This window comes from Anarrhichthys ocellatus, unplaced genomic scaffold (genome assembly GCF_004355925.1).
Source record: "Anarrhichthys ocellatus isolate YVR2014 unplaced genomic scaffold, GSC_Weel_1.0 scaffold32, whole genome shotgun sequence".
NCBI classification, from domain to species: domain Eukaryota; kingdom Metazoa; phylum Chordata; class Actinopteri; order Perciformes; family Anarhichadidae; genus Anarrhichthys; species Anarrhichthys ocellatus.
In genome coordinates this window covers 1,499,502-1,527,184 of record NW_022280062.1, presented here as the reverse complement: position 1 = coordinate 1,527,184, position 27,683 = coordinate 1,499,502, and the positions used below count along the sequence as shown (strand labels likewise).

The following is a 27,683-nucleotide window of genomic DNA, read 5'->3' as shown; positions in this document are numbered from 1 at the left end:
GGAATATTGATTTTTCTCTCCGAACACAAAAAAAAAAAAAAAGGCCTTTTCAGTCAGTATTTTCCTCTGAGCTCAGATAGGGCTGCTGCATTCCTGTCTACTCCCTCCAAGGTTACTGCCTGCTCGGCGGAGGCGAGCACCTGTCAGATGTGCGCTTGTTTTGTTATACAACGTGTCTTTGTAGCATTTGCTGTCTCTATAGAACCACCCCCCCTTTTTTTTTCAGAAACGGGAAGAAATTGTAAAACAAAAAAAAATAAAAAATAAAAAAAATGATTGCTCAGGGGAATCAGGTAAGTTGAGCTCGGGGAGTTTCCTTGTTGTCTCTATCCGAGTTCACAAGGATTACAACCGGGTGAATTCTCTACTCGCATGCGGCTTAAACACTGATCCCAAAGCTGACCTCGTTTAGAAATCCTCACCTGGCTCCATTGCAGGAGAACAGTGTCATCAACACCACCTTGTTTGCCTAGTTGAGAGTTAAATGTGACGAGGTTTGCACTTGTTGATTAAGTATGTCTACCCCATTGTTCTACAAACTCGCAGAGGTGTGACATTAAGTGCATCTAAAGAGAGCAGAGTGACACTATTGCTTAAATATTTGAATAATTGACTAGTTCCTCTGATTGGACTGGATAGTACTGGTAGTTTTTATGGTTTTTTTAAAATAAATAAATCTAAAATCTGATTTATATTATTAGCATTATACTACTTCTTTAAAAGTCATGCTGTTTGTGTTAGATTATCGACTTATTCATGAATTATTTATGCATTTTAAAACATTTTGCATGCCTGGAAATGTCTGGCGTGTTTGTGATTGTAATCTACTTTATAAAGTGAATAGCTTGCAGCACTTCTAACCCCGTCAGGAATCTTTTCAATCTCCGCATCAAAAGCACTCTACAGTTTACTGCCCAGGCAAAGGTTGCACCTCCACAGTTTTATAGAATTATTAAGTAAGCAATTATGATAACCCACTGTTTTAAAGATAATAGGATGATAAGGTTCTGCCAAACTCACACTGTAGTTTGCCCTTACGCTGCTCTTCCTGAGGAGCAAATCAATATCTTTTGCATTTAGTCCACTTCGTCCTCTTGACACGCAGACTTGTTTATTTTACCTGTTGAGCATTAAAAGTTTCAGATAATCCACAGGAATTAATAATTACAATCTACATATGCGTCTCGTAGCCACACGTTGTAATGGCCCCTGCATGGCTAGTGGCATTTTATCAAAGCTCATAAACCTTGAATGACTATATATTGATAAAGACTGTTTAAAGTGTCATTGGAACGATAACATTTGCACTGTAAATGTGGCTCGCAGGCTCCAGCCTCCAATCGTGCTGGGATGATAAGGACAGCACTGACTGCGGCGACAGGCAATAGGTCAAAAGCCACAGAGTATCTGGTTTGGGGATGTTGAAAGCAAAGTTTTACGTTGTCAAAAACTCATGAAATGAAGATAATTTAAATCAAGTCAGAATCAAAGCTGCGGGGCCTCTTAAAGAGAAGGTAAATTAACTTTGATGATACCCGGCAAAGTGTTTACAATTGATGCAATTTGTCCTTAAACGCCGAACTGGAAATCGTTTGTGTTGCGTAACGAATACTGGATCTGCAAAACTTGAAATTATTCTCATAGCCTACCATTTCATTTATGTTTGTATGATACAAAATGTAAAACAAATATATTTTATTTACAGAAATTTAGTTTTTTATTAAATCACCAAAAAAGTAGATGACATACGAGATCAATTTTTTTTGCTACAAAGTTCCAAATGACTTCTTTCTTGTTTTACTTTCAGATGTGTTCCACCAACAGATGCAGGACTTTACCGAGTGCTGTTTGTGTTAACCTTCTCCCTCTGCATGCATAAATAACAACGGCCCACCACTGAGAGAGAGAGAGAGAGATGGACGAGTGGTTTGACACTTTGCCCTGATCAATATCAATAAAGCAATCAGCACGTCAGGGGCCTATATGTTGTTGAGGAGGGATCTGTAGGAGTTTATGGCTTTACTGTGGAGGTGGGGCTGCTGCCTTCAGGAACACCGATCCACCCTACAGACACACAAACACATGTGGGATTATATCACATTTAGGGACATTCAGTGACTTAAGCTAATTTGTTTGCGATAACTGGAACCACGTCTTACGTATGCTAAACTATATCCCAACTATAAAATGAACCAGCAGGTACAACGAAAACAGTTTACGTCCTCAGTTTAACCAATGTCCCCAATTAAAAGTCCAAAAAATTGGTCCCAAAATGTGACACAAACAAATCTTCAGGCCCTTCCCTTCTCAAAGAGCCCAGACAGCCAGATTGCACTTTGCTCAGGCCGACCATAAACTGAGACAATAAATTCAACCAGACTTCTGAACTGGATGACATGAGAGAGAACGAGAGGACCTTCAGACAGCCAGCGATCAATTCCTTCCAACATGGAAGCAAAAGCCCAAGTGGCCAAAACAGATGGAAAGAAGTATTTCTCCCCTTTTTATCTATCTGTGCGGTCCGACTGAACCCAGGGAGGAATTGATTTCTGCAGGTTTAAAGAAAGAAACACTGACATTGAGAATTTGTCGTCTGAAAGATAATGTGTAATAAGCCAATGTTTTTCAGATGGTAATGATTAAATGTAATAACTTTGCCCCATTTTTTCTGTCAGTTTAAAGCCAGACGTAGAAACAATCCTCCACTGAGACCTCATGAATCAATACAGTGAAATCAGAATCATCTACTGTTTATTCAGCAAACTTTTAGTTTTCACAGATTGATGCCGAACGATATTCGCTTCTTGTTTCTGGGCTTTATTTATTTAGCTCAGACAGTTAACTGTGTCTAGCAGGAACACCTGGCATCACAACATGTTAAGTTCAAGTTCTGAATCAAGATGCGATTAGTGAATGTAAGCTGCTGCTGTATTTGCTGCTGCCAGCCAAGGTGAGGATCAACAGCTCCGTTTTCAAAGGGAGCCTCCTGCTCTGAAACAACCAGACAATAACCTCTAGATGAGTAAGCTGTGACTTATTGTACATTTTGCTGAATCGTCCTCTGCACCACGAATATAAAATGCATGTATGACAGGAGAGAGAAGCTACAGGGTTTAGTCATTGGATGTACTGCCACCTTGTGATGTGCTCTGAAACCTGCATGTCAGACCTGCACGCTGACTTTCCTGCCCCGCGGCGTGCTGACTCCACCGGCAGATGGATATCACTGACCCTTCTCAGCGATCACAGCAGAGACTTGAAGCACGGTCACAGTCATTTTCTTGATCACGGCTGCCCGCTCTTCTCTCCGGGGGTCCACTTCGTCTCTATCTGCTGCTCAGTGAAGCCCGCAGTGCCGAGCCACCATCACTCACACTCCGCAGGGCAGCCCGGTGGATTAGCTGACCCCCCTGGTGTGGGAGCAACAACCCCTGCAGTCCAGTCAGCAAACACTGCAGCCTTCGAGCAGCTGAAACCGGCAGGCGTGGCGGTCAGGGATCCTCCCCAGGATCAGGCCGTGGCCAGGGGAGAGATAGCGGCGTCTCCAGCACCCTGACAGTCAGTCGGCAGGGCCGGGCAGAGTGATGGACATCTGCCTGGTCCTGACGTTCACCCCTGAATGTCTCTATTTAGTCTCTATGGTCAGGCTGTAGACTATTCTAATGATCTGTCATCCAAAAGTATACAGACGTGCAAAACTCTGGGCATTAATATGAAGCTCTTGCAGGACTTTTTGCTTTTCTCTGTTGTAAATGGGATTTCTTTGATTTGTTTCTTCAACAAAAACAAGACATTTGAAGATGTCACCTTGGGTTCAGGAAAATTGTGAGGTGCTTTTTCCCCCTATTTTGTGACATCAATAGGTCATAATAGTAACTACTAAAACTACAGGCAATATGCAGAGCATTAAGTAGTACCTTCACAAAACCAGAGCCATCTTGAAGAGTAAAACAAACATAATTAGCATAATTCAAGAAGGACTATCGTCCACATACTTATGGCCACACAGGGTTTTATTCTCATGCAGGAAACGACAGCAGCTGCCATTCACGCCGCTGTCTAACGCCGTAACAGGTAACCCCATATGAGGGCCTATCGCTTTGAAGGCAGGTACTTGAGTGTAAAATGACAAAGCGCCACAGAAATGACAACCAACCGTCTGGGCCTCGAGCCAAGTCCCGGAGATCTGAGAGGGTATAAAAAGGTGTCAGGGCCTCCCCTGCAGTCAGCGAGCATTGACGGAGTGAGAGGGTGACAGCGTGATGGATGTCTTTGTTATGAGCGGCTGCATACTGCTGCTGCGTGCGAGCTCAGCCCAGAGATGTCCAGGTTATGAATGGACTAGTCAATGAGCTGGAACATAAATGGCCTTTGGTCATAATTTCTTAGTGCTCGGAGGAGACGCCTTGTGACAGACATGTCATCCGCTCACTGGAGAAGACGCATCACTCTATTCGGGTCTCTCTCTCTCTCATCTCTCCTGAGTGTTTCACTCCTGCTCTTTTCTCTCTCTCTCTCTCTGATTAGCATAGCTGACCTATATCACACACTGGTGCTGAGTCATTATGAGGTGTTAGCATTTTCAATTAGCTCACACCTCCCCATCTCTGCCACCCTGTCTCCTCTGTGAGGCAGACGCTGCACAGCGGGAGAAAAGCAACAAAATGCTAATGTTCCGCTCGGAAGAGGGAGGCCGACTACATCCCAGCTCAACTGGAGAAACAAAAACACAAAAAAAAACAAAAAACCGACAAACAATGCGGTAGAAGTTGGATAAACAAGCAGCACCTCTAGTGTCCCGTGGTTCATGTAGAACTTTATTTCAGCTATATGGTTGTTTTTAAAAGCACTTATTAGCAATACAGACTGAACGGTTTCCATGATACATGTCGTACTGCATATGTCAAACATTCATGCCAAAGAAAATACTACCGATACATTTTTCCAACAGGACAGTTACAGGTATTGAAAATAAAAGTACAAAATAGGCTTTTTCATAACAACCATAACAAGACAACACTACCATAAAGCGTATTAGTGCTTCCAGCTTTAAGTGTTATCATGATCAATGAAAAGAATCAAAACTGTACTCAAAAAAGTTGCTTTCAGTCGAAAGAAGGAAAACAAAACAATGCTCTTATGCGGATGCAAATTCCCACATAGAGGAGGAGCAAGCTAGCCTCCTCGCTGAGTCTCCACATGGGCCACTGCCTTTTAAAACAGGTAAGGCAGTTCTGTCTTTATAAAATCATTAGCTTTCCTCCCAAATAAAACACTGATGAAAACATACTCGACACCTTTGACGACAAAATGTCTTTTTTTTTTTCTTCTTCTTCAGTTTCACAAATGAACACGTTCGGCTTACAGAGATCTATTTCAGAGAAATAAAAAGTGCTTCTACTGATGACGGCTAGAAAGCTACTGCCAACGAAAAACATCACAAACGGATCTCGACATTAATATCAAAGCAGGATGTTAAGTGAGATTTTGAGGCTACATATTAGGAAGGCAGTGTTACCTATAAATCCTATTTTTTTTGGGCAGCAATACAAAATAATTTATTCTACATTTTCATCTTAGTGTTCTAATGGATTGTACTCTCTAGCTCAAATAAATCCTTGATTTTGAGAGAAAAAAAAGGAAATGCACTTAAATAAAAAAAAGTAATACAAGATAAAGAGCACCTTATCCCCATACAAGTTATTTAAACAAGTCGATTTTTGGAAGCAAATGGCACAGCGTTGTCAATGGTAAATTAGCACTGCTCATTGAATTGTACTTTTTTTTTTTTTGTCAGACAATACCACCAAGTCTCAACAGTTTTAACAGTTTTAACATCAAGTTGTGACAAGATACTCTTGTGACAGAAGTGTTTGCATCATGTAGTGTGTACAACGAACAGGTACAACGGGGGCTGATCACCGGACAGAAGCTGGATGAGTGGGAGGGTTCTTCTGGAGTCGCTACACGGCGGCCGTGGAATTCGCAGCCAAAAAAAGAGTGTTGGTACAGCATGGATAACAAAAACACGGGTGCGGTGTGTGTGTGTGTGTGTGTGCGTACTCCCTGGCAGTTACTACAACTCCATCTGCGTTTTATCAATGAGCTGAAGTGGACCTCCAAAGTCGCTGCAGAAAAGAGCTTTTACCCTGACTCGGCGTTTCTAGTGCAAAACTGCCAAAACATCCGGTCTTCAGTCGGCACACGAGTGTCACAGCAGCCGAACTGAACACCGACATGAAGCTGAAAACACTCGCGGAACCTTTTTAAGTGGTGCAAAACAGTAATGTGTCACAAACTGGCCATTAATGTGTCACAAACTGGCCATTAAGTTGCGAAAAATTAAGTACTTAAAATCCACATCTGGAGCTTCCGATACCAATACACGTGCATAAAGATTTACAAATACAATAAAATTCGACTGCAGCCGGCATTGACTGCGACAGATGTGCGAGAACTTTACATCGTAAGGGACCGGGGGGCCCGACCTCTTCATCACCTCCTCTACAGTTCTGCTTTAGCGGGGAGCCGTTCTGGGGTGAAATCCAGAAATGAGCCCCGAAAAAGTTCATGTCCAGGACCACGAGGCTAAAAGGAGCCACCGTGGACTCGTTCGGAGAGAAAAGAACTTTCACATTAAAAACAGAGAATCACACAGAGAGGAGAGCGAGAAGATGATGGCGGGAGAAGAAAGGCAGAGAGAAAAATGGGAGAAAAAGGCGACGCGTGTGATGCACGTAGTTCGTAGAACACACGACAGAACAGCAAAACTGCTAAAAACGTCAATTCATATTTTTTTTTCCTTGTTTTGTAACAGAAATTCCATCTGAAAGCAAACCATTAAGAGAGCATTTGTCGTGTCGAATAAGACGTGAGAGAACGCCCTCGGCTGGCTGACTCGGGTGCTGTGGGGATGGTGAGCAGCGGCAGCACCAGCTGGTGTGAATGTGGCGTTCGGTGAGGGCCTTAAGAGAGGAGAAAGAGTCTGTGGTAGGGGGGGGGGGGGGGGGTCTAGTAAAGGAGGATGCGGCGCTCGATGGCCTTGCGGCAGATGGGGCACTCGCTCATTCGGTCCCCACACAGCTGGCAGGTGCCGTGGCCGCACATGAAGATCATGTTCTTCAGCCGGTCCAGACACACCGGACACATAGTCTGCAATCACAGTGCATGCGTTGTTGTGATAAAAGTCATTTCAACTTTCAAAAACCTTTTCATGCTGCACATATCCGTTTGAACACACAACATGAAACATCAACCTGCTTGGTTTTATTCTGCCTTGGTAGTTCACGAGCCACACCTGGTTTGTGTCTTTATGAAAAAGAAAACAGGGTGTGCCCAGCTTAGCCACATTACGGTAAAACATCATTTTTTAGCAGAAATGGTCGTGCCTCGAATGTCCTGCAAGGCATTGGTACTTTTTAACATGGCTGCTTCTAAAGCAGATGTTTCTCTTCACCTTCAGTTATTCAGAGGGGAGTTTCACCGAAAGCAATGCTCTCTTTTACAGAAACGCCCTGATCACGTTGACACATGGCGGCTGTCCAGTACAACCCCCGTCTGATCTGCTGGACACCGAGCGGCTCCACTGGAGCAGTTGGGGTTAAGGCCTTGCTCAAGGGCGCCTCAGTGGTGGTAATGAGGGAGGGGGCAAGCGCTGCTTATCACTTTGCCCACCCATACATGTCCTGTTGGTCCGGGTTGATCGAACCCATGACGTCACAAGCGTTGTTCTCTAACCTGGCGGTCACCACCGCCCGTCATCAATTTACCTCCGAGTGTGGTCTATTAATGATTTAATCATTTAAAGAACGAATCAGGAATAACGCTGTGGATTTGAAGGCTCAAGCTTATGATTGCAAGTTGAATATGAAAAAAAAGGAAATTGAAGACATTAACTTGGAATATTTGATGGACATTTTTGACTATTTTCTGCTTATTTTGGTCTAAAGAATAACTAGATAAATTTAGAAAACACACCAATACTGAAAATAATACTCAAAGTGAGAGTACCACGCCCTGCCTTCCTCCGCTCTACACTACAGACAGTCTGGACTCACCTGCTCCTTGATGTCCTGCAGCTGTTGCTGGAGCTTCTGTACATCAGCGTTGACGTTGGTGTTGTCCTTGTCTCTCTGCAAAGCGGGGATGTTTCCGCTGGCTGTTTGGACGCAACAGCACACGGACACGTTGAGGGGGAAAAAGGGAATTCAGTTACCAGCAGAGAGACTAAACAAATCAAAAGAGGGTTGCGCCAGCGGCCAAACCAAACTTCACCTCCTCGTAATGATAAACTATATTGCCAATAAAACTGAAACGCAGCCACACCGACGTTGCCCTTCTGAAACATGCCGGGAGCCAGATTCTATTTAAAACATGTGTTTCACAAACAAGCAAACATATGCACTCTGAATTTTAATATATTGGGCTCTAGCAGTCTGTGTTGGCTTTGCATTCATTTTTAAATGACTTGAATTCAGAAATGCACACTTTGTAATTATCTGAAAAATAAAACTAACACAGGACAGAGCATTATACAACACTACAGGCATTGAAGGAGCCACAGGATGAAGGAGTGTAATGATATACCAGTTTGAAACTACCTGAAATATATCTGAGCACTCAACAAATTAGCTGGACTGAGACCCTGCTGTGGACTCCCTTCCAGACTGGCAAACATCTGCCAGAGACAGTGAGCGCCAATGTGATTCTCGGCCTTTGCATCACAAACGTACTGTATCGGCATATACTGTTTAGGGTGTGTGTGTCACTGAAAAAGAAAGGGAGGGGGTTTAAGGGGAGGGGAGAGGGGCCAGGGCAGCACTGGAGGAGCTCTTTGAGAAAAGGGTCTGATAAGGGAGGGGATCATAGAGGTATACTTACACCAACTTATTGCCAGATTGTTGGGCTGGAGAAGATCCTGCGATCCCCCTGCCATAGTGTTAGAGCTCCCTGCTGGGAATAACCAGTCACATTGTTATAGTGGGAGCCGTCCTTGACCAGCTCAACAGCTGGCCTGGGGACTAAAACTACTCACTACAGCCTCTAAGGGAGGTTCAGAGACAGAATTTGAAGGAAAAAAGCCAGCAAGCTGGAAAGAAAGGGAAGTAGAGCCTCTTCTATGTAGAATATATAGTTAAAATGCACAGCGGCGAAGTGATTCTTTCGCTTTTCTTTTTGCCGTCAGCCAATGTGAAGCATGAGTCGAATGCTTTCACTCACAGTTAGAAGTACATATCAGAGAAATAGGGAGTGAAAATAATCAAAGCGACGGATGAATTTCGTGCATTGGATTTGCTTTTGTAACAGTCAGTGTTACTGGGATGAATAGGGAGAGAGGAGATAAACAATCAATGCTGCCCCTTGCATGAGTGTATGAAGTGTTTGGGTCTGCATTCACTTTTTTTTTGCACGTCTGGCAACGACTGCAAGAAATATTTGCCTGCCAACAAGCTGACACGTGGAGGAAATGCAAAATAATGAACACGGGGGTAAACATGAAGTTAGTGAACTTACAACAGTTTCCCTTTTAACTCAAACAAAACACGACAGGAGTAACCACTGGTGAGATGCACCGCTAAAAGAAGGTCATGGGCAATACAAAAACTGTGTTCAACTTGGAGACAAGAAGATGGATTGTGAATGCATCCAAAAATAAATCTATTTGCACACTACGTTGAATCACTATTCATGGACGATTAGGGGTAAAACTGATGACATTCAGCACTTGTGCGCAACTGAAAATCCTGCTTTTTAGGTGTTTTATTTGACGTTTTTCATCATTCTAATAGTTATTTTTCACATTCGTGTCGGTATTAATATGCATATACATCATTAATACTACAGGTAGTTTAGCATATACTTAGAAACAAGTTCGTCAAACTTTAAGAGGGCACAGAAACATGAAAAAAGGACATCAGGCTGTCTGTATATTAGGACATTATTGTATTACTCTGCAAAACTCAATTTAGAAATGGCTTCTGAGATTCTACTGATAAAAAGATATGATCTGACACACAAAATCCGGTCTCTTTGGAAGATCTAGTTGGGCGGATTTACAGACAAGGCAGCCAAGCACTTGTGAAGCCACTGTCCATTTCAGCCAGAATCTAAATAGAAGCTTGAACAGATGACATGATCACAATGATTGCAATGATTAAAACATGCCAGATCTAGTCGTGGAAAGTAAGATTAACGGATTCAAACGTCTGACTTAATTTGTACATTTCTACTAGGATGAAAACAACAACAACAACAACAACAACAACAACAATGTATCAATGGTGCAAACAAAATAAAATAAAATGCATAAGCAAGGCAGCAACAAAGCAACATATAAAACAGGCTAAAGCAGATATAAAAAAGAAGTGGAAACGAGAAAAGAAAGAAGGAAAATAAAGGGGAATTAAAAGGGAACGTGTGGAAGATTCACTCACTAAGGTCATCATCATCATCATCATCATCATCATCATCATCATCACCATCATCATCATCATCATCATCATCAGCGGCCTCATCCTCCATACCTTTCCCACCACAGCAAAGAACAAAGGGGGTACGGCGTTCCACTACAGCCCGACACTGTACGCACTTCTTCATGAGGCTGGCACAGTCTGGTGACAACAACACGCATATCGGTCAGAATACAAAGTCTTTTCTATACACAGCGTGTGTGTTTTTATTTTGTTATTCAGCAGCTGGTCAGAAAGATGCAGAGGTGCAACTTACTCTCACAAGCGCACATGTGGCCACAGGGCTGGAACAGTACGGCTGCTTTTTTGTCAGAGCAGACTACGCACTCTTCGATCTGCGGAGGGACAAATCAAACAACAAAAACAAACATCCGCTCTTCGTGGGGTTTCTATTTCTGGGTAGGACGGACAGTCGCACTGCTTCTGATACCTTAGTTCTCGACTGGACCTGATCCTTGCAGATGAGACACTTCTTGACGCGAGGCGAGCAGAGGGAGCAGGTGGCGATGTGTCCGCAGGGCCCAAACAGAGTGTCTCTCTTCAAGTCCGAACACACCATACACTCATCCAGGGTCTCGATGTTGCTGTTCAGAGACGGGCTGCGGGTGCCCACCTGACCGCTGCAACATTGAGAATAAAACCATAGCGTGAGAGAGCGGAAGTGAGGGTGTAAGAGAACAAAGGAAATAGGGGGAGACAAAGACAGAGATATTACAAAAAGGAACAGACGGAGGAGAACGCAAACAAATGAAAGAAACAAATGAAAGATTTTTAGCAAAAAAGGGAAATCAATAAGGTTGCTGATGATTTTCCTGAGATGGTTCCCTTTTCTAAGTCAGCGTAGGTGAATAAATATATTAAAAAACAACGAACACATTCCTTTAAATTCATGTTTTTCATCTCGTTTTAATTTCTTTTCTTCTTGTTTTAATCGCCAAGTCCGTTTGATTTAACAGTTACGTTTTTATTTGGCCACATAAAAGAGAAAAGCAGACTAAATCAATAAAATAGGTCACAACATCTAGGTCTGCTTGTCTGTTCTGATATGACCACACAGTCTGATGAAAGCTTCGCTAATCCATAAAAACAAAAAGTTAAACCGCCGTCAAACCACAAATGAAGGATTTCTCACCTCAGTTCTTGTACAAACAACTACTTGAGCTTTAGACGCGTTAGTGGGTGGATTAGTTGTTTTTACCTACAGCCCAGGCATTGCATTAGATTAATATACTTTTGTCCAAAGCAACTTACAAGAAGTGATTCATATTCATATTTAACGGACAGACATGAGAGTGGTATTGATCTTCCCATCCGACTCCTGGAAAGAAAGCAAATAGGTGTATTTCCTAAAATGTCAAACTATCCCTTCAAGGGATGTTTACCTGCTTTTCTCTTTGTGGCACTTGGCCAGAGCCTTGCAGAGGCTGGGGTCTGGACACAGGTCTAGAGGGGACTGGCCCTTCTTGTTACGAATGGTCAGGTCTGCTCCGTTAGCTGCCAGGAAGCAGGCGATGGATGCCGCACTCTTCTTCTCTGCCCCCTGGGTGCCCAAGCCCATGATTAACTGCAGGGAGCCAGACAGACACACAAAAACAGATACATCAGAAGTACATCAGGCACTTTGGACATAAAAGATTGTTTTCAAGTTGAACCCAGTGGGACCGGTGTCTCTTCTCCTCCTCACACATCTGCACGAGAGTAAAGAGCAAAGAGAGTAGGGAGACCTGATTTTGATATTATTCAGGTGGACCGTGCCAAAGTACCATCAGATCATAGCTAATTAGTCAATCAAAGACATGCCTTAAGATGGCTGTCAGGCATCAGGACCCCCCTCGTCCCGAGCCAAAATCCCATTAACTGTCCCGTCGAGCCCAACTCAAAGCCTCTCTCTCTCTCTAGCAATTTGGGCCTTCCATGTCCGATTGTCTTCAACCAGTAGCTTTTACATCTCTGCTGATGGAGCCACCAGGCCGGCTAATTCAATTCTCATCTCGAAGGGGGGGGAGCTATGGGAGAGTGACCCAATTGCACACATTTCAATTAGGCCTGCTGTCTGTCTCTTCCGCAGGGAACCAGGGAGGGCAGGAAGCAGGATACAAGAGAGCAGGCCGAGAGAAGGAAGAGAAGGAAGTGGGAGGGTGACAGGTAAGTCTGTAGCTGCAGCTAGGCCCCGTAGCCTTAAACTCGTCCCTGTAGGGATTAGTGATGTGGCGTTAACATGAAGGGGGTTCAGGTCTGACACGGCCTCTACGGAGGGACAAACTCATTCAGGCTGGTCCAGAGGCTGCAGCGAGCTGGTTGGCTGCTCCGCCGGGCTGCTGTCTGTCCTGTCAGTGTTATACGGGTTCTCTCTGCACACTCTGGTATCTTTTAACAGCCCAAAGACACACAGCTCATATGCACTCTAATGTGTCTTAACGAGTGTGATTAGTATTTGCTAACCAGAATTACGACCCTGCTCCAAACCTAAATTCAACACAGATCTGACACTGTTAGGCTTTAGTATGAAAAAAGAACCATGGGTGTCCTGTGTTTATTCATTAGTTCATGCAAGTTATTATAGTAATACTAGAACCAAATCAGCTATTGGTAATAACTCGTTGCCCTCTCAATCCCATAAATACTGCTCTTCAATTTCAGATGCATAACAAAATCTCCAGCAAGCTGCAAAAGCTGCATTATTCTGTCTCACACACACAGGGCTGACCCTAGGTGTGAACATGTTTGTATGTGCTTCAGCCCTGCTATACACTGGTGACTTGTCCAGGGTGTTTCCTAGTGTTTTTCACAATTTATGCTGGGTAATAACCAGACCCTCAACCAGAGGAAAAACAGGTAAAGAATATAAACGGAACAAGACTCTAAACTTTAAACGAAGCCTTTTAAAGAGTGGCAGTAAAGCCAATGGCAGGTAATCTTAAATTCTCATGACACGCTGCATTCTTGTGTGTGCCTTTTGTGGGCAAATACATTTGGGAATGTTTAAATGAATCGCACCCGCCTATTGGATAATGAGCTGCCACATTTCCTGATACAATTGGCCTCAAGCGTTTTCAGTTTGTTGTTTTCTTGTTGATAACTGCATCTCTTGACTGTTAGACAACGTTTCATTTCACTTTAATGCCACGATGCCTTATGATGCCTTAAGGAACCTTGACCCAAGCAAATTACTGTGATCTAGGAGGAACAGTGAGGTTAATAATTGATGTATACGCACTGTGTTCTTGGAGGGTTCCCAGGGCTCCACTTTGCTGACGTCCTGCATATCTTGGAGTTGTCGCAGTTGGGACAGTGTGTGGTGACGCAGTGCCTCGTGGAGCGGCGTGTCCCCGTCCTTGTCCTGCACGTCTAGCTTGGCCTCCGCCCGCACCAGCAGCTGTCAAGAACAACACGTCAACAAACAGCCAGAAACGGTGAAACAACTTTCATTTGACGCAACAATGCAAATGCCTCAGTGCTGATCTTTAAGTTCTCTGCTCAGTGCCTCAGTGTTGTACTCCCCAATTATGAAGTGCATTTTTTCTTGAGTCCACAAGATGGCAACGTGGCAATCTCAATCCAATACTACGCCAAATGACTAACCAAGACACCGCCTCAGAGAACATTATCCCTACACAGCATCAATCTGAGGCAGGACCACATCCAACGGTAGGACATCCACCCGTGTAAATAAAATATGGGGCTGCACAGGGGCTGTTCTACTCCCTTCTGTGTTTAGTCCACAATGAGAAACTGAAAAAAAATCTTCAGTTTGTGTTGGAAATGAGGAGAAAAAAAACGGGTAGAAGCACAAGAAAAAGAGGAGGGTCCACTAACCCGGACTATCTGAGTGTGTTGACGCTCCACTGCCAGGTGTAACGCCGTCTGCTGGTTGACGTTCTGGATGTCTAAGTTGGCACTGCCCTTGAAGGGGGGGGAGGACAGCACAACACACAATAAACATGTGAGCATTTGTGCATACATTAACAACCAACCATAATGAATCACACATATGTACACGTGAATATGACAGGCAAGTGATACATGTGACGAACAGGACCAAAAGAAAAATAATTCAGTTGAAAAGTAAAATAATTGTTCAGCACATGAAAGATTGTAACAACCAGTCTGGCTTTCTGTGCCACGGCAGAACCTTCCTGCTTTCCTTCAACCCTGCCGACCAACAAAGTGTCACCTAGGGGGCTGGAAAAAAACGCATCCTACAATAACGCTGCATGTGATTGTCATTTCCAATTGCGAACACCTCAGCTGAGGAGATGTGGAGGGAAGATAAGCATTGTGATCAGGCGGTGTGTGAAATCCCCAAGTAATAAGGCTGGCTGACTGGCTGGCAGGGAATCTGCAGTGCACCTTGTAGTGTGGTGCAATAACTGAATAGAAAGCTGAGCCATCACTGCAAACCAGCCCATTGCAGAGACTTGGGAGGAAAAAGGCCGTCCCCGCTGAAAGGTATAGCTGGCGCAGCGAGCGTTCATGCGTTGGAATGTTGCAGCAACATCGCTGCCTTGCACCATATCCAAATTAACCCAGTTTCCCACTCGGTCAGGTGCCTTTTGCTGTAAACTCCTGTATGTGGTAATCCTGAGAGAGTTAAACCTGCAATCTCAGAAGGGAAAAAGAGCACGAACCTATGATTGCAAGAGGAGGAGGATGTGAGGGCCCAACAGCACTAAAGAATACCCCTGGAGGCTCTGTGAACCGTATGGATTCAATAAAAAAAAAAGGCACTTATAGCAGCTTCAACTGGTCTACAGCTTGCTGGCTGCAGGGAGTGCAGTGGAAGCTGCTCTTAATGGTCTGTAGGCGGGGAGAGCCAGAAGTTCAGGCTGAGCTGATGCAGCTGTGCTTTGGGCTCATTATTGTAAACGAAAGGGGCCTCTCATGGAAGATGAATAACTGCATTTGTTGTCAGTGTTAAGCATGCATGAAAAAAATAATCTGTTATTTATATGCATGCGAGTGCTTGTGCGTCGTTACCTGGTGCACCAACAGCTCGGCCACCTCGACATGGTTGTTGAGGGCTGCCAGATGCAGAGCGGTGTAGCCGTCGTCCTTCTTCTCGTCTACGATCCAAGGCCTCGGCAGTTTAGACAGCAGCACGCGCATGGCACTGCACAGAGGACACACACGGAGACAAAAGTGAGTGTTTGAACGGCCTGAGCTGGGAAGCATGCCGGAAAAAAAAAAAAAGCCCAAGAAGATACATAAAGTATAGTCGAAATGTTATAATGTAAACCGCTAAAACGAATCGATCCATGACTGTATCGTAGCTGGGGACCAGACACAAGCTGCTGTAAGCAAACACATCGCAGCGTCTGTACTGCTGATACACAGCATATTCCAACACTTTTTCTTTTTTTTCCTTTTACAGCAGAGCATATCCCATTTTCACACATAGGGACAAGAATACTAAATCAACTTAGGGAGGAGTTGCTTTCCCAAGCAGAGTGTTATTTACATCAAGCTTTGAGTGCCACAAGAGCGCTGTGTGTTATGTTAGAGTACCTGTCCCGCTATCATCTCTTCAGTGAAAAAAGGGAAGCCACTTTTCCCTTGATGATATATGCAAACGCAAGCCTATCACTGGGAGGCAAACTGGTAATTATACATTCACTCAGGTCTCCTCCTGGGGAACAAACAGACTGGGTGGGAATGGGGGAAAATCCATCGTTTGAGCGGCGCTGCTTTAACAGAAGTAGCCCGGTGTGGTGGAGAGAGCCCGTCAGTGCTGAGCCACTGAAGGTCATTTAGAGGATGTGTGCAAAGAGAAGCGAGCAAGAGGAGGACTGAGAGGGAGTCACAGTGGGGGGAGAGAGGGAGTCACAGTGGGGAGAGAGAGGGAGTCACAGTGGGGAGAGAGGGAGGCCGACTGTCACTTCCTTCTTGTCATTGAAAAAAAGAGACGTCTGTTTTACTAGTAATAGGAAGCCACACGCGTTTCCATATCTTATTGGATCACAAAAAGGCAGCAGTGACACATTTGGAAAATAAACAAATACATAAAAACCTCCATGAGGTTCGACTTAAGCTGTAATAATGTTATTAGAAATAAATAAGAGGAAATTGAGCACCCTTCTTCCTTCTAGCTTTAGTTTAGTGTTTGAACTATTATCTATTCACCCCCCAACCTCTACCTCTCTTCCTCCTCTTCCTGCTTTAGCCCCTAGGCAAACATCCAGGCATATGGCACATGAGAAAAATGAAATGAGACGCAGCCGTAATCTAGTGAATGACCAGTTCATCAATCGGGGGATGTGTGATGGGGAAACAAAGGCTGCCAACACAGCTCTTCAACTATTGCAAATGCTGTGGAATATAAAACAAGGCGGCACTTAAAAGCCATAGCCCTGAACTGCTCTTGTGTCTTGTCTGTAGCAAGGTACACAATGTACCTTCAATGAGCATTAAAGCCACAAAACGCTGGAGGGAACACTTCCAACCTTGATTAACCCTGAATAATCACGCAGGGCATATCTTTGAACTGCGACAAAAGGAGGCACTTTGATATGGCTGAACGGCCCCCTATGCGAGCACCGGAGTGTTTACATACAGCGAGGTAAAGGGAGGAAATGGGCTCGAGCACAGAGCAAGAAGGCCACAGCCCGCACAATCAATGAAAAAGCCGTTTACTATTAAGGAGAAAAGAAAGAAATGCTGGCAGGCTTTAAGGCTGAAGGTAATCAGGATGGCTGGTTCCCTGCGGGTTTTTTTGCTAAACCTACATCTTGTCTACCCTCCTTGTGGAGTAATGAAATAGAGCATCATCAGCACACCCTCTTGAGGAAAGCAGAGGAAGAGGGGCCGAGAGGGGGGTGGCAGGCAGTCAGCACCTCTGTACGGACAGAGATCTGGGGCTGCTGTACTGCTGCAGTGATGAACAGCGCAGCACACTGATCCCAGGCTCTCTCTCTCTCTCTCTCTCTCTCTCTCATTGCACAGAGGCTTACGCACACACACACACACACACACACACGCACACACACACACACACACACACACACACACACACACACACACACACCTGCATTGCTTGCAGCCATCTTCAACCACTTAATGCAGAGAAGTGCCGCTTAAATGAGGTAGCAACCGCACCCACTCTCTGCCTAATCTCACATTCATAATGTGTTGCCTTTGTTACGAAGAATTATTTGCTTGCATACTGTAGATTCACCATCTCGGGGGGGACTTCTGAGTAATTTCATCTGTGGCGCTCCCACTGGGCACGAGTTGAGAGTTAAACAAGCAAATTATTCAAGGTAAGACCTTGCCACATCACATTCTCGCCTGAAGCTGGAACATAAAACTCAATCCCAGTGGTTAAACAGCACTCTTTTAGCTTTTTTTCCAAGTAAGACTTTTTTTTTTTTTTTTTACTACAACAGTTTCCATCAGAATCAAGGGCAATCGTCCCACATAAAGCCTTTGTTCTTTTTGTGCCCACTTTCTTCCTTCTATTGGTGCAATGTATAACATTTGTAAGTTCTGGATTGGCTGGAAATATCTCCTATATGTCGAACAACCAGCCAATAAATGCACACCTGCAACACCATACGGGCAGACCAGCGCCTCCTAGTGTCAGAAGCAGGCACTGGAGTGCTGGGCAGGTGTTTGCTGGTGTCGGCAGCCCCTCCAATAGAAGTCTAGATTGACAGGCTCCCTGCCACGCTGGGCAAAATAGGCGGACATTAATATTAATGCCCCATACTGGCACTGCTGCATTGCAGTTAAGCTATTTGCTGTAAAGGTAGAAAAAAAATAGAGAGTGAATTAAGAACAATAAATAAATCCTGGTTGTTGTTTTTATCTCTTTGGTAAGCGATGTTAGCAGTGGCCGAGTGTGGTGTGAGAGAACGTGTGAGCCGGCCCTTGAGGTTGGTTGTAAAGTGGGAGTCAGGGAAAAAAAAAAAAAAAAAAAAAAAAAGAGAGTGAGTCTAGTCAGATCAGGCTGCAGACCTTTTACTGAGCAGAAGAAGCCGACTTGACCTGGGAGTTAACATTTAGACAACTCAGGTTATCTGCTAAGAGAAGCTACTTAGAGTGAAGTGAGGATCACCTTATTGCATCTGAACTTTAAAACCAACGCGACGGTCCGTGTGAACGCTGGAGGACGTGCAGCTGAGAAAAAGGGAACGGTAGAGGAGAGACGTGATGGAACTGGGTCACCCTGTGAGAGATCTCAAGAGTCCCTCAGGAGAGCCACACCGGGGCCTGTTGTCTCGGGCTGCAATTTGTCTTTGACCGGGACGCTCTCCGACACTCTCGGCTCTGTGTGTGTTGGCGTTTGTCATTGTACGCAAGATGGCGGAAGTGTGTGTGTGCGTGCGATGTGTGGGAGCGTAGGGGTCGACAGGTCCCTTCTGCTGCCCTCGCCTGGCTGACAGCCATCTGTGTGGTGGTCAGCGGCCGTTATTGCAACAGGAAGTGAGAGTCGGGGCACAATAACTTGGGTAGGACGGGGAAAAGCGGGAACAGTCAACAACATCCAGCCCGAGATTAATGGCCGCGCACAAACATATGGTTACTCTGATGTAGGAGACGTGTTTGGCATACCGCCGTCCATTAACTGAGGCTTCGAGCTCAACAAAAGAGATTCAGCATCGGAAATTAGCCGACAAAAGGTGCCACCTGCCTTGGGAAAGTGAATCGCTTTATAAAACCGAAAGTGATCAGTGGTTATATGGTCAAACATACTGATCTAATTTATCCACGCTGCCTTCAAGAACCTTAGCTGGTCACAATGTTCCATGAGGTTTGGCTATATATTCCTCATTGGAACAGCCTTTGGAGCTGAGACGACTTCAGAGGATACACGAGGTGTCAGCTCATCGGGGACGGGATCAATACTTTCAGGTCCTTTGAAATAGTGAACCCTGTTCCCAACAAATCATTCACAAACGCAACACACCAACTCTAAATGGAACCCTCCTCTTCCCTCTCTGGGCAGGGAGTCACTCTTCATCATGTGTGAAAGGTTTGGAAGGCACAGAGTCCTTAAGTCAGAGGCAGCTGGGAGGGTTAGAGACATGAAACTGATCTTAAAAGACGCTGTTTTGAATGCGAATGTTGGCTTACATATTGCTTGATGATGAAGGCACAACTTCCACATGAAAAGGGGAAACTTAACTCTCCATTCCACCGCTGTCTCTAAATAACGCAACAGATATTTGACAAGACAAATAATTTAGGAAGCCTATAATCCCAAAACAAATATAACTGGTTGATTTTTCAGATCCATAAAGCTCATCCTGGCAGTCTAGCCCTAGAAGCAATTAGCTACCAGTTCACCTTGTCATGGCCGCCACACAGCTACTCTGGACGGAGTAAACAAACACAGATAGCGTCCGGGCCAGCAGTGCAGCAGAGAGCTGAGGACAAGAACCTAGCTGGCTCCACGCTCAATAAAAAAAAAAAAAAAAGGCTTTCATTACCATGCCGTGAAGAGAATAATTTTCCCTACAATGTGACCTTCCTCTGCCTGCCTGTACCTGAGGCCCCTGAGTGAGCATGCTTTTATTAAGGACTATTTGCATAAACCGGGAAAAGGGGGAAGACGGGCAAGAGGTGCATTTCTATGATGTTTTGGTTATCACTCTGGCTATTCGCCTGCGCCTTGAAGGTTGTTTAGTAGACACCAGGTGCATTTCCAAACATCTCAGGTACAGTTGTCTGTCCATTTGGGGAAGTATGTGGGGGGGAGGGGGGCCTATAAAGGCTGAGATTTAATCAGGCATAATCACCTGGTATTATGGGCGTCCTGATTCATAGCAATTTATGAAGAAGGGGGCAGCAAGACAGTCAGAGAAGCCCAATGGCGCGTTAATGTCCCATTGGTTCCAGATGACCCAATTATTCTCCCGTGCTGCTCTTCCTTTGCACTTTATTCTCCTCAGCACCTTGAAAAAGCCTCATTCTCATTTCAGCACTGGCCTTTAATAGTCATAATATACGTCCTTTTACCCCAAAAAAGCAAAAACCCGACAAAAAAGGATAAAGCGAGGACATGCAGATTATATTAGAATAAAGAGACGCCTAAATCACGCACACTATATCGCTGAATAGCGTTATTACCTATAAAACAACCACGTAATTACTGAGCATCACTTTTCGCACAGGCCTGGGTCATAACGTCGTAAAAATGTTGTGCATTCATCTTTAGTCTTTTGGTAGTGCAAATCTGGGGACAGTTGAACAAATATTAATAAAACTGAAGTGGAATCAACCTGCTGTATGAAAATGACTCGCAAGTAGTTGACATAAGAGTGACACGGCGGAGTGAACACAATTTAAATGTGCAAATTAACCAAAATTGAAAGATGACAAAACCACAAAGACAGGATTCGATAATAGCACTTTGAATGCTTGACTTGACGTCGGACAAAGTGTACAGACCGAGGCAGAGGAAATGAAAAGTTGAAGCTCGAATGACTTATCAGCCAAAAAGACACAAACAGACGTGGGTATGTTGTCACCGGAGCGTCCTCACTCACTGACGCCTCTCTCTGCTGTCACAACAGTCATCGCGCCTCAAACCGAGCTGCTAACAGAGCAAAGAAAACCATCTGGAACTCATTTTCTACTACTATAGAAATTGAATTCATGAAAACAAAACCTACTTACAATATCTACACCTCTGCACTTTGACAGATCCATACATCCCAGATACTGTTTAACTTGATGTATGTAATCATGTTTTGTTTTTTGATGGTTGCAACTTTTTTGTGCTCGTCCAAAGTGAGAAACTGAATTCATTAATATGCGGTACTAAAAGCAAATTGGGGATTTTATGGCCCCTGTAACTGTTGGTGGTGAAAACCCAAAACCAAGGCTTCAAAACATCCTTTTCTAAACCTAAAAGGTAACGCATGCGCCACCTGTGCTTTTCTTAAGTCTCAGATGCACACACATTTTTGGAGGCTTTTTTAAAATCAATGGTTGGCTTTACGCAAGTGGACTTCAACTTCTTGCCCCAAATTCCCTAACTTTCTAGGTCATTAGCAGTCTTTATGTTGAGCCACCATGCCATTTGCATCGTTTTCAGCCACAAGCTCACCCACTCAACAGCATCTAAATGACTTGTTATCTGTGAAGCCAATGTTTCATTTCTGACCGACAATGACTCATTAACTGTGAGTGAGATACTGGAAGTTTTGTGATTATAAAAGTTCCTTTCAGTTTGTATGAAAGAAAATCAGACGTACTCTCCTGCCCGGTGAAATTAACTGCACGTGTGTGGACAGACTTGACACCGAGGTACAAAGCAGTAAATAGAACAGAGGAATCGACTCGGGGTTTTTGCAGAGCGGTGGAGAATTCAGCTGCGCTGAAGGTCCTTCGATCGACGGCGACTCAGCAGCGCGCCACGCTGTCACCGCATGGGCAGACGACCTGAGAGGCTTCCGTGATCTACGGTCTCACCGCAAATCTAGCGCTTTAAATCACCCCTCACTCCTCTGCCGGCCTGCCTCCCCAGAAACACATTACGCTCCCCCTCCCCCTGAAATAATCATTTCTGTATGTTGTAACCCTGTGAGGGTCCCTTCACCAACAGTACCAGTATCGCCCCTTTAACACACCAGAACAATCTAATTCTCTTCCACAGTAATTGGCAGAACGGATCCAAAGTGACACAAATAAGTTTCCATATTGCAGCTGATGAGTCTGAATTTTCAGAGGAAGACGCCGTGGCTGACGGAGCGGTTTGGTAATTAAAATCTATTGTTTGCAGAGGGAAATAATAGGGATCAAAAGGGCCTTGTATCAGCTTCTGCCTCCCCTAAGCACAGAGACAACAGGCCAAACGCTCCCGAGCAGAACACGTCTCACAGCGAAGTTGATAATGATGAGGGGGGGAGCCACACAGATAAGGCTCCATATAAACTACCATGTATTCCACACAGATCCAGGATTCTAGAGATTGTGCAATGGACGTTTTCACCAACAATTTTGCCTACACCCAATAACGTAACGCTTTAAAGTGCTTCGAACGCTTTGCATGTTCAGACACAAGGATCCACACGCACACGCACACACACACACACACACCTGTCATACTGCGTTTACATGGGAGCCACGGGGTTACCAAGGTAACATGGTGTGCATTATTCAACAGCTGAGCTTCGGTTCAGTGTGTCCCTCCGAGTGCATCGGGATTACTAAAACCCAATCAGCCAGGCATTCCTTACAATTATCTTGTCAACTTACCACATGAAGCCTGATCCATTTCTGACCCTTCATTCGCTTGATTCAAAATATTTAAAAAAATAATCTGTACCATTAAATAATATTAAAATGACTTAGGTTGGACTAGACATCCCTAATTAAAACACAGGGTGACATCAATACTTATGTCTGTATATATTATATTGATATGAAGCCCGGCTCTATTAAGTACAAAACTGGAACGTACTAAAGAATATATATTAATAATCAATCATGCGGGGTGACCAGCTAGTTAAAAGCATCCTGAGTGACATGTTTTCTTGAGTTCTGCATCATGTGAAACCATATTTACTATACTGCAAGGTCTACGCTGATGTTTTATGTGCGCTCACACAGCTAAGAAATATTCAGGACGCTTCTCAGTGTTTCATAAAAAACACAAAGCAAAGTGCCATCACGGATGTTAAAGTACCATCAAACACAAAAACAAATTATATCACTTATTCCAATACATCAACTAAATAGATAAACTACATTTGTTTTTAAACGGCGGGGGGTGGGGGAAATATTAAAGATGCCTGACAGCTGTGCTGTGGAGGTACATCACCTTGCTCTGTCATGTTTATTACCTGCATTGCTGAGGCACTTTAAGTGCCACAGATAAATCCTGCTCTTTCTAGGTTTGGTGAGTGGGCAAAAAAACATACCGTCAGAGGTTATAGTGCCTTCACAATGCAAGCTTTTCTCTTTGCATGCTATACTCACTTTCCCAAAAGCTCTTTATGTCCTTGAGTCCCTTCAGGAAGAGATGCACCCCTCCCTATCCCTCCCTCCCTCCCTTGATCCCTCGTTTCCTCTCTTTCCCCTCTATCCATCCATCCTTCCCTCCCCCCCCTCCCTCTTCCAACATGTGCTGTAGCAACATTGCAGTCAGGACTCAATGTTTCAGCATGCTACAGGACAGACAGAGCATTACAGCACGGCTGAGCTTATCTATTGGCTCAGGGCCACTGTTGGGCCCGGCCCTAGGAGGAAGTGTGGGCGTTCTGATTGGTCACAGGGGGATTGGGGCTTGTATCAGCTTGTCCTCTGGCTGGTCTGTTGGACTGGTCCCAGCTCATACAGAGGTGGACACTGGGAGGGCATTCAGGATTAGGCGACTTTTCAATCAAGTCACAAGGCACGCTGCAGCAAACTGGTACCCAGGCTTCAATGGGAACACTCTTCAGTGACTAATTTAACTTGAATAAGCTACAACAACATTACAGCGAGTCTAATTGAAGAACCGAAGATAATAACAGAGAATACTAAGGAGACACTTGTAATTGCGAAAAATTAATCAGCAGAACCAGTCTCTCTAGACCACATGGAGTAGCTTTTGATAATTGTCCGACATGAGGACTTGGCCTCCCATCGTGGACTACAAGAACTCACTGAGTGCAGTTCACATGAATTCCAAAGGTTACTTCGACATATCTCCACGATCGGTTATCTTTTAATGAATTACAGCCAGGCACCTGTGCATACCCTCTCCCCTGACCTAGTTTATCTCCTCCACCATCAGGAACTATCACACATCACTCTGTAAAAATGGGGAGATCATAGAGACGGCAGATGAACACACAAACACTAATAGCCGAATCACTATGCCTAAGTGAAAGCCCGCCTCTAATGTACCATGTAAAACCCTAATATTCTACCATCACGTATTGTGTGTGTGTGTGTGTGTGAGCATATGGTGACAAGGAGGGACTCATACATTGTCCTCAGCAGCTACAACACCTTCCCTGTCACCTCTCTTTATTTCACCGATAGGGTTGTTGGCCGGTCCATCTGGCTTTCCTCACGTGTATTAACATCTGAAAATCGTACACACTTACAATCATTAAAAAAAAACAAGTCACACTAAGCGCATTAATACGAACTAGCGAGCAAGTATACACGCAGCTACTTGAGTGGCCGACTGCCAAATAATCACAGACTGTAAGCAGCACTCTGTGTGTGTGTGTGTGTGTGTGTGTGTGTGTGTGTGTGTGTGTGCGCGCGCGTTTGCCTCTGAGAAAGTGGTCTCGCAACACATACGCACCCCTGCAGTGCATAAGTATTTGTGTGGTTTGTGAGTCACTCGACGGTTGCATGTGATGCCGGTAAGGCGCGGTGAAAAGATCAGAGGCTCGAGAGGCGAGAGGAGCTTCCCCTGCAGTGAGGCTGGAGGGAACAATGAGCCGCTGGATCAGAGAGACCGACTGCCACTGGCTTCCCCCTCCAGCACCCAGGTAGGCTGGCCCATTCATAAATCACTTTTATTCCTCCGAGCGCTCAACAGCCTCACCTCTTCAAATGATGCACTATGTAAAGGGATGAGGAGGGAGGGGCAGGGTGGTGGACAGAAGAGGGGGGGAGGAACAGGAGAGGAACTGACGAGAGAGAGATAGAAAAAGCACGAGGAAGAGCCAGGCCGGTGGAAGATGGACTCATTAGAAATGGCTCTAATCCCTCTATGATGCTGACTGGTGGGCAGCCACACAGACTTAAAGCAAGCTGAACGACCGAACAAGACTTCACCAGGAGAATTCCTGTTGCGAAACCTTCCAATCCGAGAGGAGACCTGCCTCAAAGGGATGGGCTCTCGTTACACGAAACAAACCAAAAACTCATGTTTTATAGTTTCACAACAAGGAATCACAGTGGAAGTAATCAGTCTTTCTGAAATTTCTCTAAATGTCAAAGCAAAAAACAAATCTCTACAAATTAATCTTAATTAAGTACAAATAAAAAAAACTAAATGATTGATTGTATTCACCCCTGCAAGTCAATATTTGGACACATCTGGCAGCAGCTACAGCCTCGACTCCATGTGTGAACACTGAGCTCTGTTATGGTGCATGAGATCAGGGAGAAACCAGCCATTCTAAAGTCCTGCTACAGATTCTTGATCAAAAGCCTGCTGCAGAGAATTATCCTCACAGCAGGCGGCTGCCACCATCACTACGCTTCACGGTGGGGGACTGTGTGTTTTTGTTTGACTTGCACCAAACACGGCATTCACTCGTTGAATCACCAGCGGTGGACCTTGCTGATGGAGTTGCTACATCACTTTACGTCACACACGGTGATTTTTAAAACACCACAGATGTTTTAGAAACAGGATCAAGAGCAAATACTCCTGCAGCTTTTTTTATTTTCTTTTTTACGATACTCTGCTCTTAATTCAGACAGGAAGTCAACGTTTCTACAACAAAACCTATAATCGGCATAATTAATGTGCATTTTTTCCATCCTCTGAACAGTAATCTGCTTTATAATTAACTTTTAAAATTTGAATGGACATATGGGAGAACAACACGTCCCGCCCCTTCATCCAGTGAAAGAAAGCACATCCATTCGTCGACCTTCTTCTTATTGATCGATTAACTGCTCAGCTAAACATTCAGCCCCGCGCTATTCATCATGGCGGGAAGATGTAAGCCGCGCGGCAGAGTTTCAGGGGGCAGATGGGATGTCGCGATGTAATTGAGATTAAACTGGTGGGTTGGGTGGCTGGAGAGCAGGCAGGGTGGAGACGCACTGGGGATACACAACACATCATCGGTGGAGATGGTTAGAAACCTTAACCGACGGAGTCGGGAATTAATGAACACCATCGGGTTCAAACGCACGTGTACAGTAAGTGCATGTACTGTGTGGGAATTTACACCCAGTAGGGAATTAAGGCTGTCTGGCTCATTCAGTTTTAAGTGGTGTGTGTATACATAGACACTCCAGGGCAATAACAGGCGGACATTCACAGTTGCCATTTATAAAGCCGCAAATTCTGTATTTTTGATTGACCGTGTAAGGTCACGTTTTGAGCAGACACATTAACTTGGAATCCATTTTGACACGCAAATGGTCAATTCTTGTTAACAGCCGTAAAGATAAAGCAATCGAAAAGCTATAAATTGCAGTGACAATGCATTAATTAAATTGCAATTTACGCAGAATTATCTCCGCCATGAAAAAAAAAAAAGATATTACTGCAGAGTGAGGGTAGAATGACTGGGAGCTTGTTAAAAAGGCTTATCAAATCAAGGAACAGAGAATTGGGTGACATTTTATTCTGGCTCATGAAAATACACTTTGACAGATGTTCATGTTGTATTGAGGGTGTTTTAACAATCTCATTCATTTTAAACCGAAATGCCACAGCCGGGTTTCTACATGATTACCTTAAAGAGCACTGGCTCACACTTCCTGGGGCGTCGTGCAGTTGAAATGCAGGTTTGGCGTAAGCAAGAGGACTCGTGCGCTGTCGTTGAGGTATAAGAGGAGAGAGTGAGAAAGATAGGAGGGCACAGAGGACGTTGCTTCTGTACAGTATAGATGTGCCCCGCGATGAGACCAACTAATTAAACAGATCCTTCAGTGGCCGCGCCTCGGGAAAGCTTGAAAAAGACACTTGAAAATTAATGAGAGCTCAAAAAGAGGAGAAAGCAGCCCAAACTTCTCAATGCCGCGGAGGTAACGTTGCCATTTATCTCCCTCTGCATTGCCAAAAGCAGTCTAAAGAAAATAAATAAAATGGGGAAACAAAGTAATATTTCATGCTGTTCTGCACTACACGTTCACCCTTTTCCCTCTCCTCCATTTCTCAGACATGCGGTGGTTTTAAGTGTAGAGGTGAGCACACGGAAGCTCTTCTGTGAGCAGCGTGTTGGAGCTCCGTTAGAAGAGAAGACCGATAGAGACTGGGGGTGGTCAAAAGGACACAGCGAGTGAGGGGGTGGTATCAGGGGAGGAGGTGGTGGAGCTGCTGGTGAAGGATGTAAAGCAGGGGAGGAGGGAGGGGGAGAATCAAGAATATACAAGTGGAAGCACGAGACACCACTTTATTTGGTGCTACTAAAAATAGCGCAGCAAATGGTAGCAGAGGCTAGCTGGCCCAGCGCTGCTCCTCTCTCTCCTTCCAGGCCGGTGGAATCGATATGCAGGGAGCTGGAAGGGAGGCTTCCCGGAGCCTGTAGCCAACAGTTGCTGAGGGAGGGAGGGAGGGAGGGGGGGGGGGGGGGGGGGCGA

General features: G+C 44.7%; 1 protein-coding gene across 5 annotated transcripts in view; it reads right to left on the bottom strand.

Annotated features, from left to right (window-relative positions):
* Positions 1-4,796: 4,796 nt before the first annotated feature.
* Positions 4,797-27,683, bottom strand: part of mib1 (MIB E3 ubiquitin protein ligase 1) — a 50,488-nt gene continuing 27,601 nt past the window's right edge. The window contains exons 13-22 of one of the 5 annotated variants that reach the window (XM_031864948.1): positions 15,447-15,579; positions 14,286-14,372; positions 13,687-13,845; positions 11,852-12,033; positions 10,900-11,089; positions 10,726-10,804; positions 10,434-10,610; positions 8,881-8,952; positions 8,058-8,158; positions 4,797-7,152 (exon numbers count right to left, since the gene is read on the bottom strand). In XM_031864948.1, coding sequence (XP_031720808.1) covers positions 7,012-7,152; positions 8,058-8,158; positions 8,881-8,952; positions 10,434-10,610; positions 10,726-10,804; positions 10,900-11,089; positions 11,852-12,033; positions 13,687-13,845; positions 14,286-14,372; positions 15,447-15,579 — 1,321 coding nt within the window. In that variant the 3' untranslated portion in view covers positions 4,797-7,011. The remainder of the gene's footprint in view (positions 7,153-8,057; positions 8,159-8,880; positions 8,953-10,433; positions 10,611-10,725; positions 10,805-10,899; positions 11,090-11,851; positions 12,034-13,686; positions 13,846-14,285; positions 14,373-15,446; positions 15,580-27,683) is intronic. The other 4 variants (XM_031864949.1, XM_031864950.1, XM_031864951.1 and 1 more) reach the window with 4 other exon arrangements.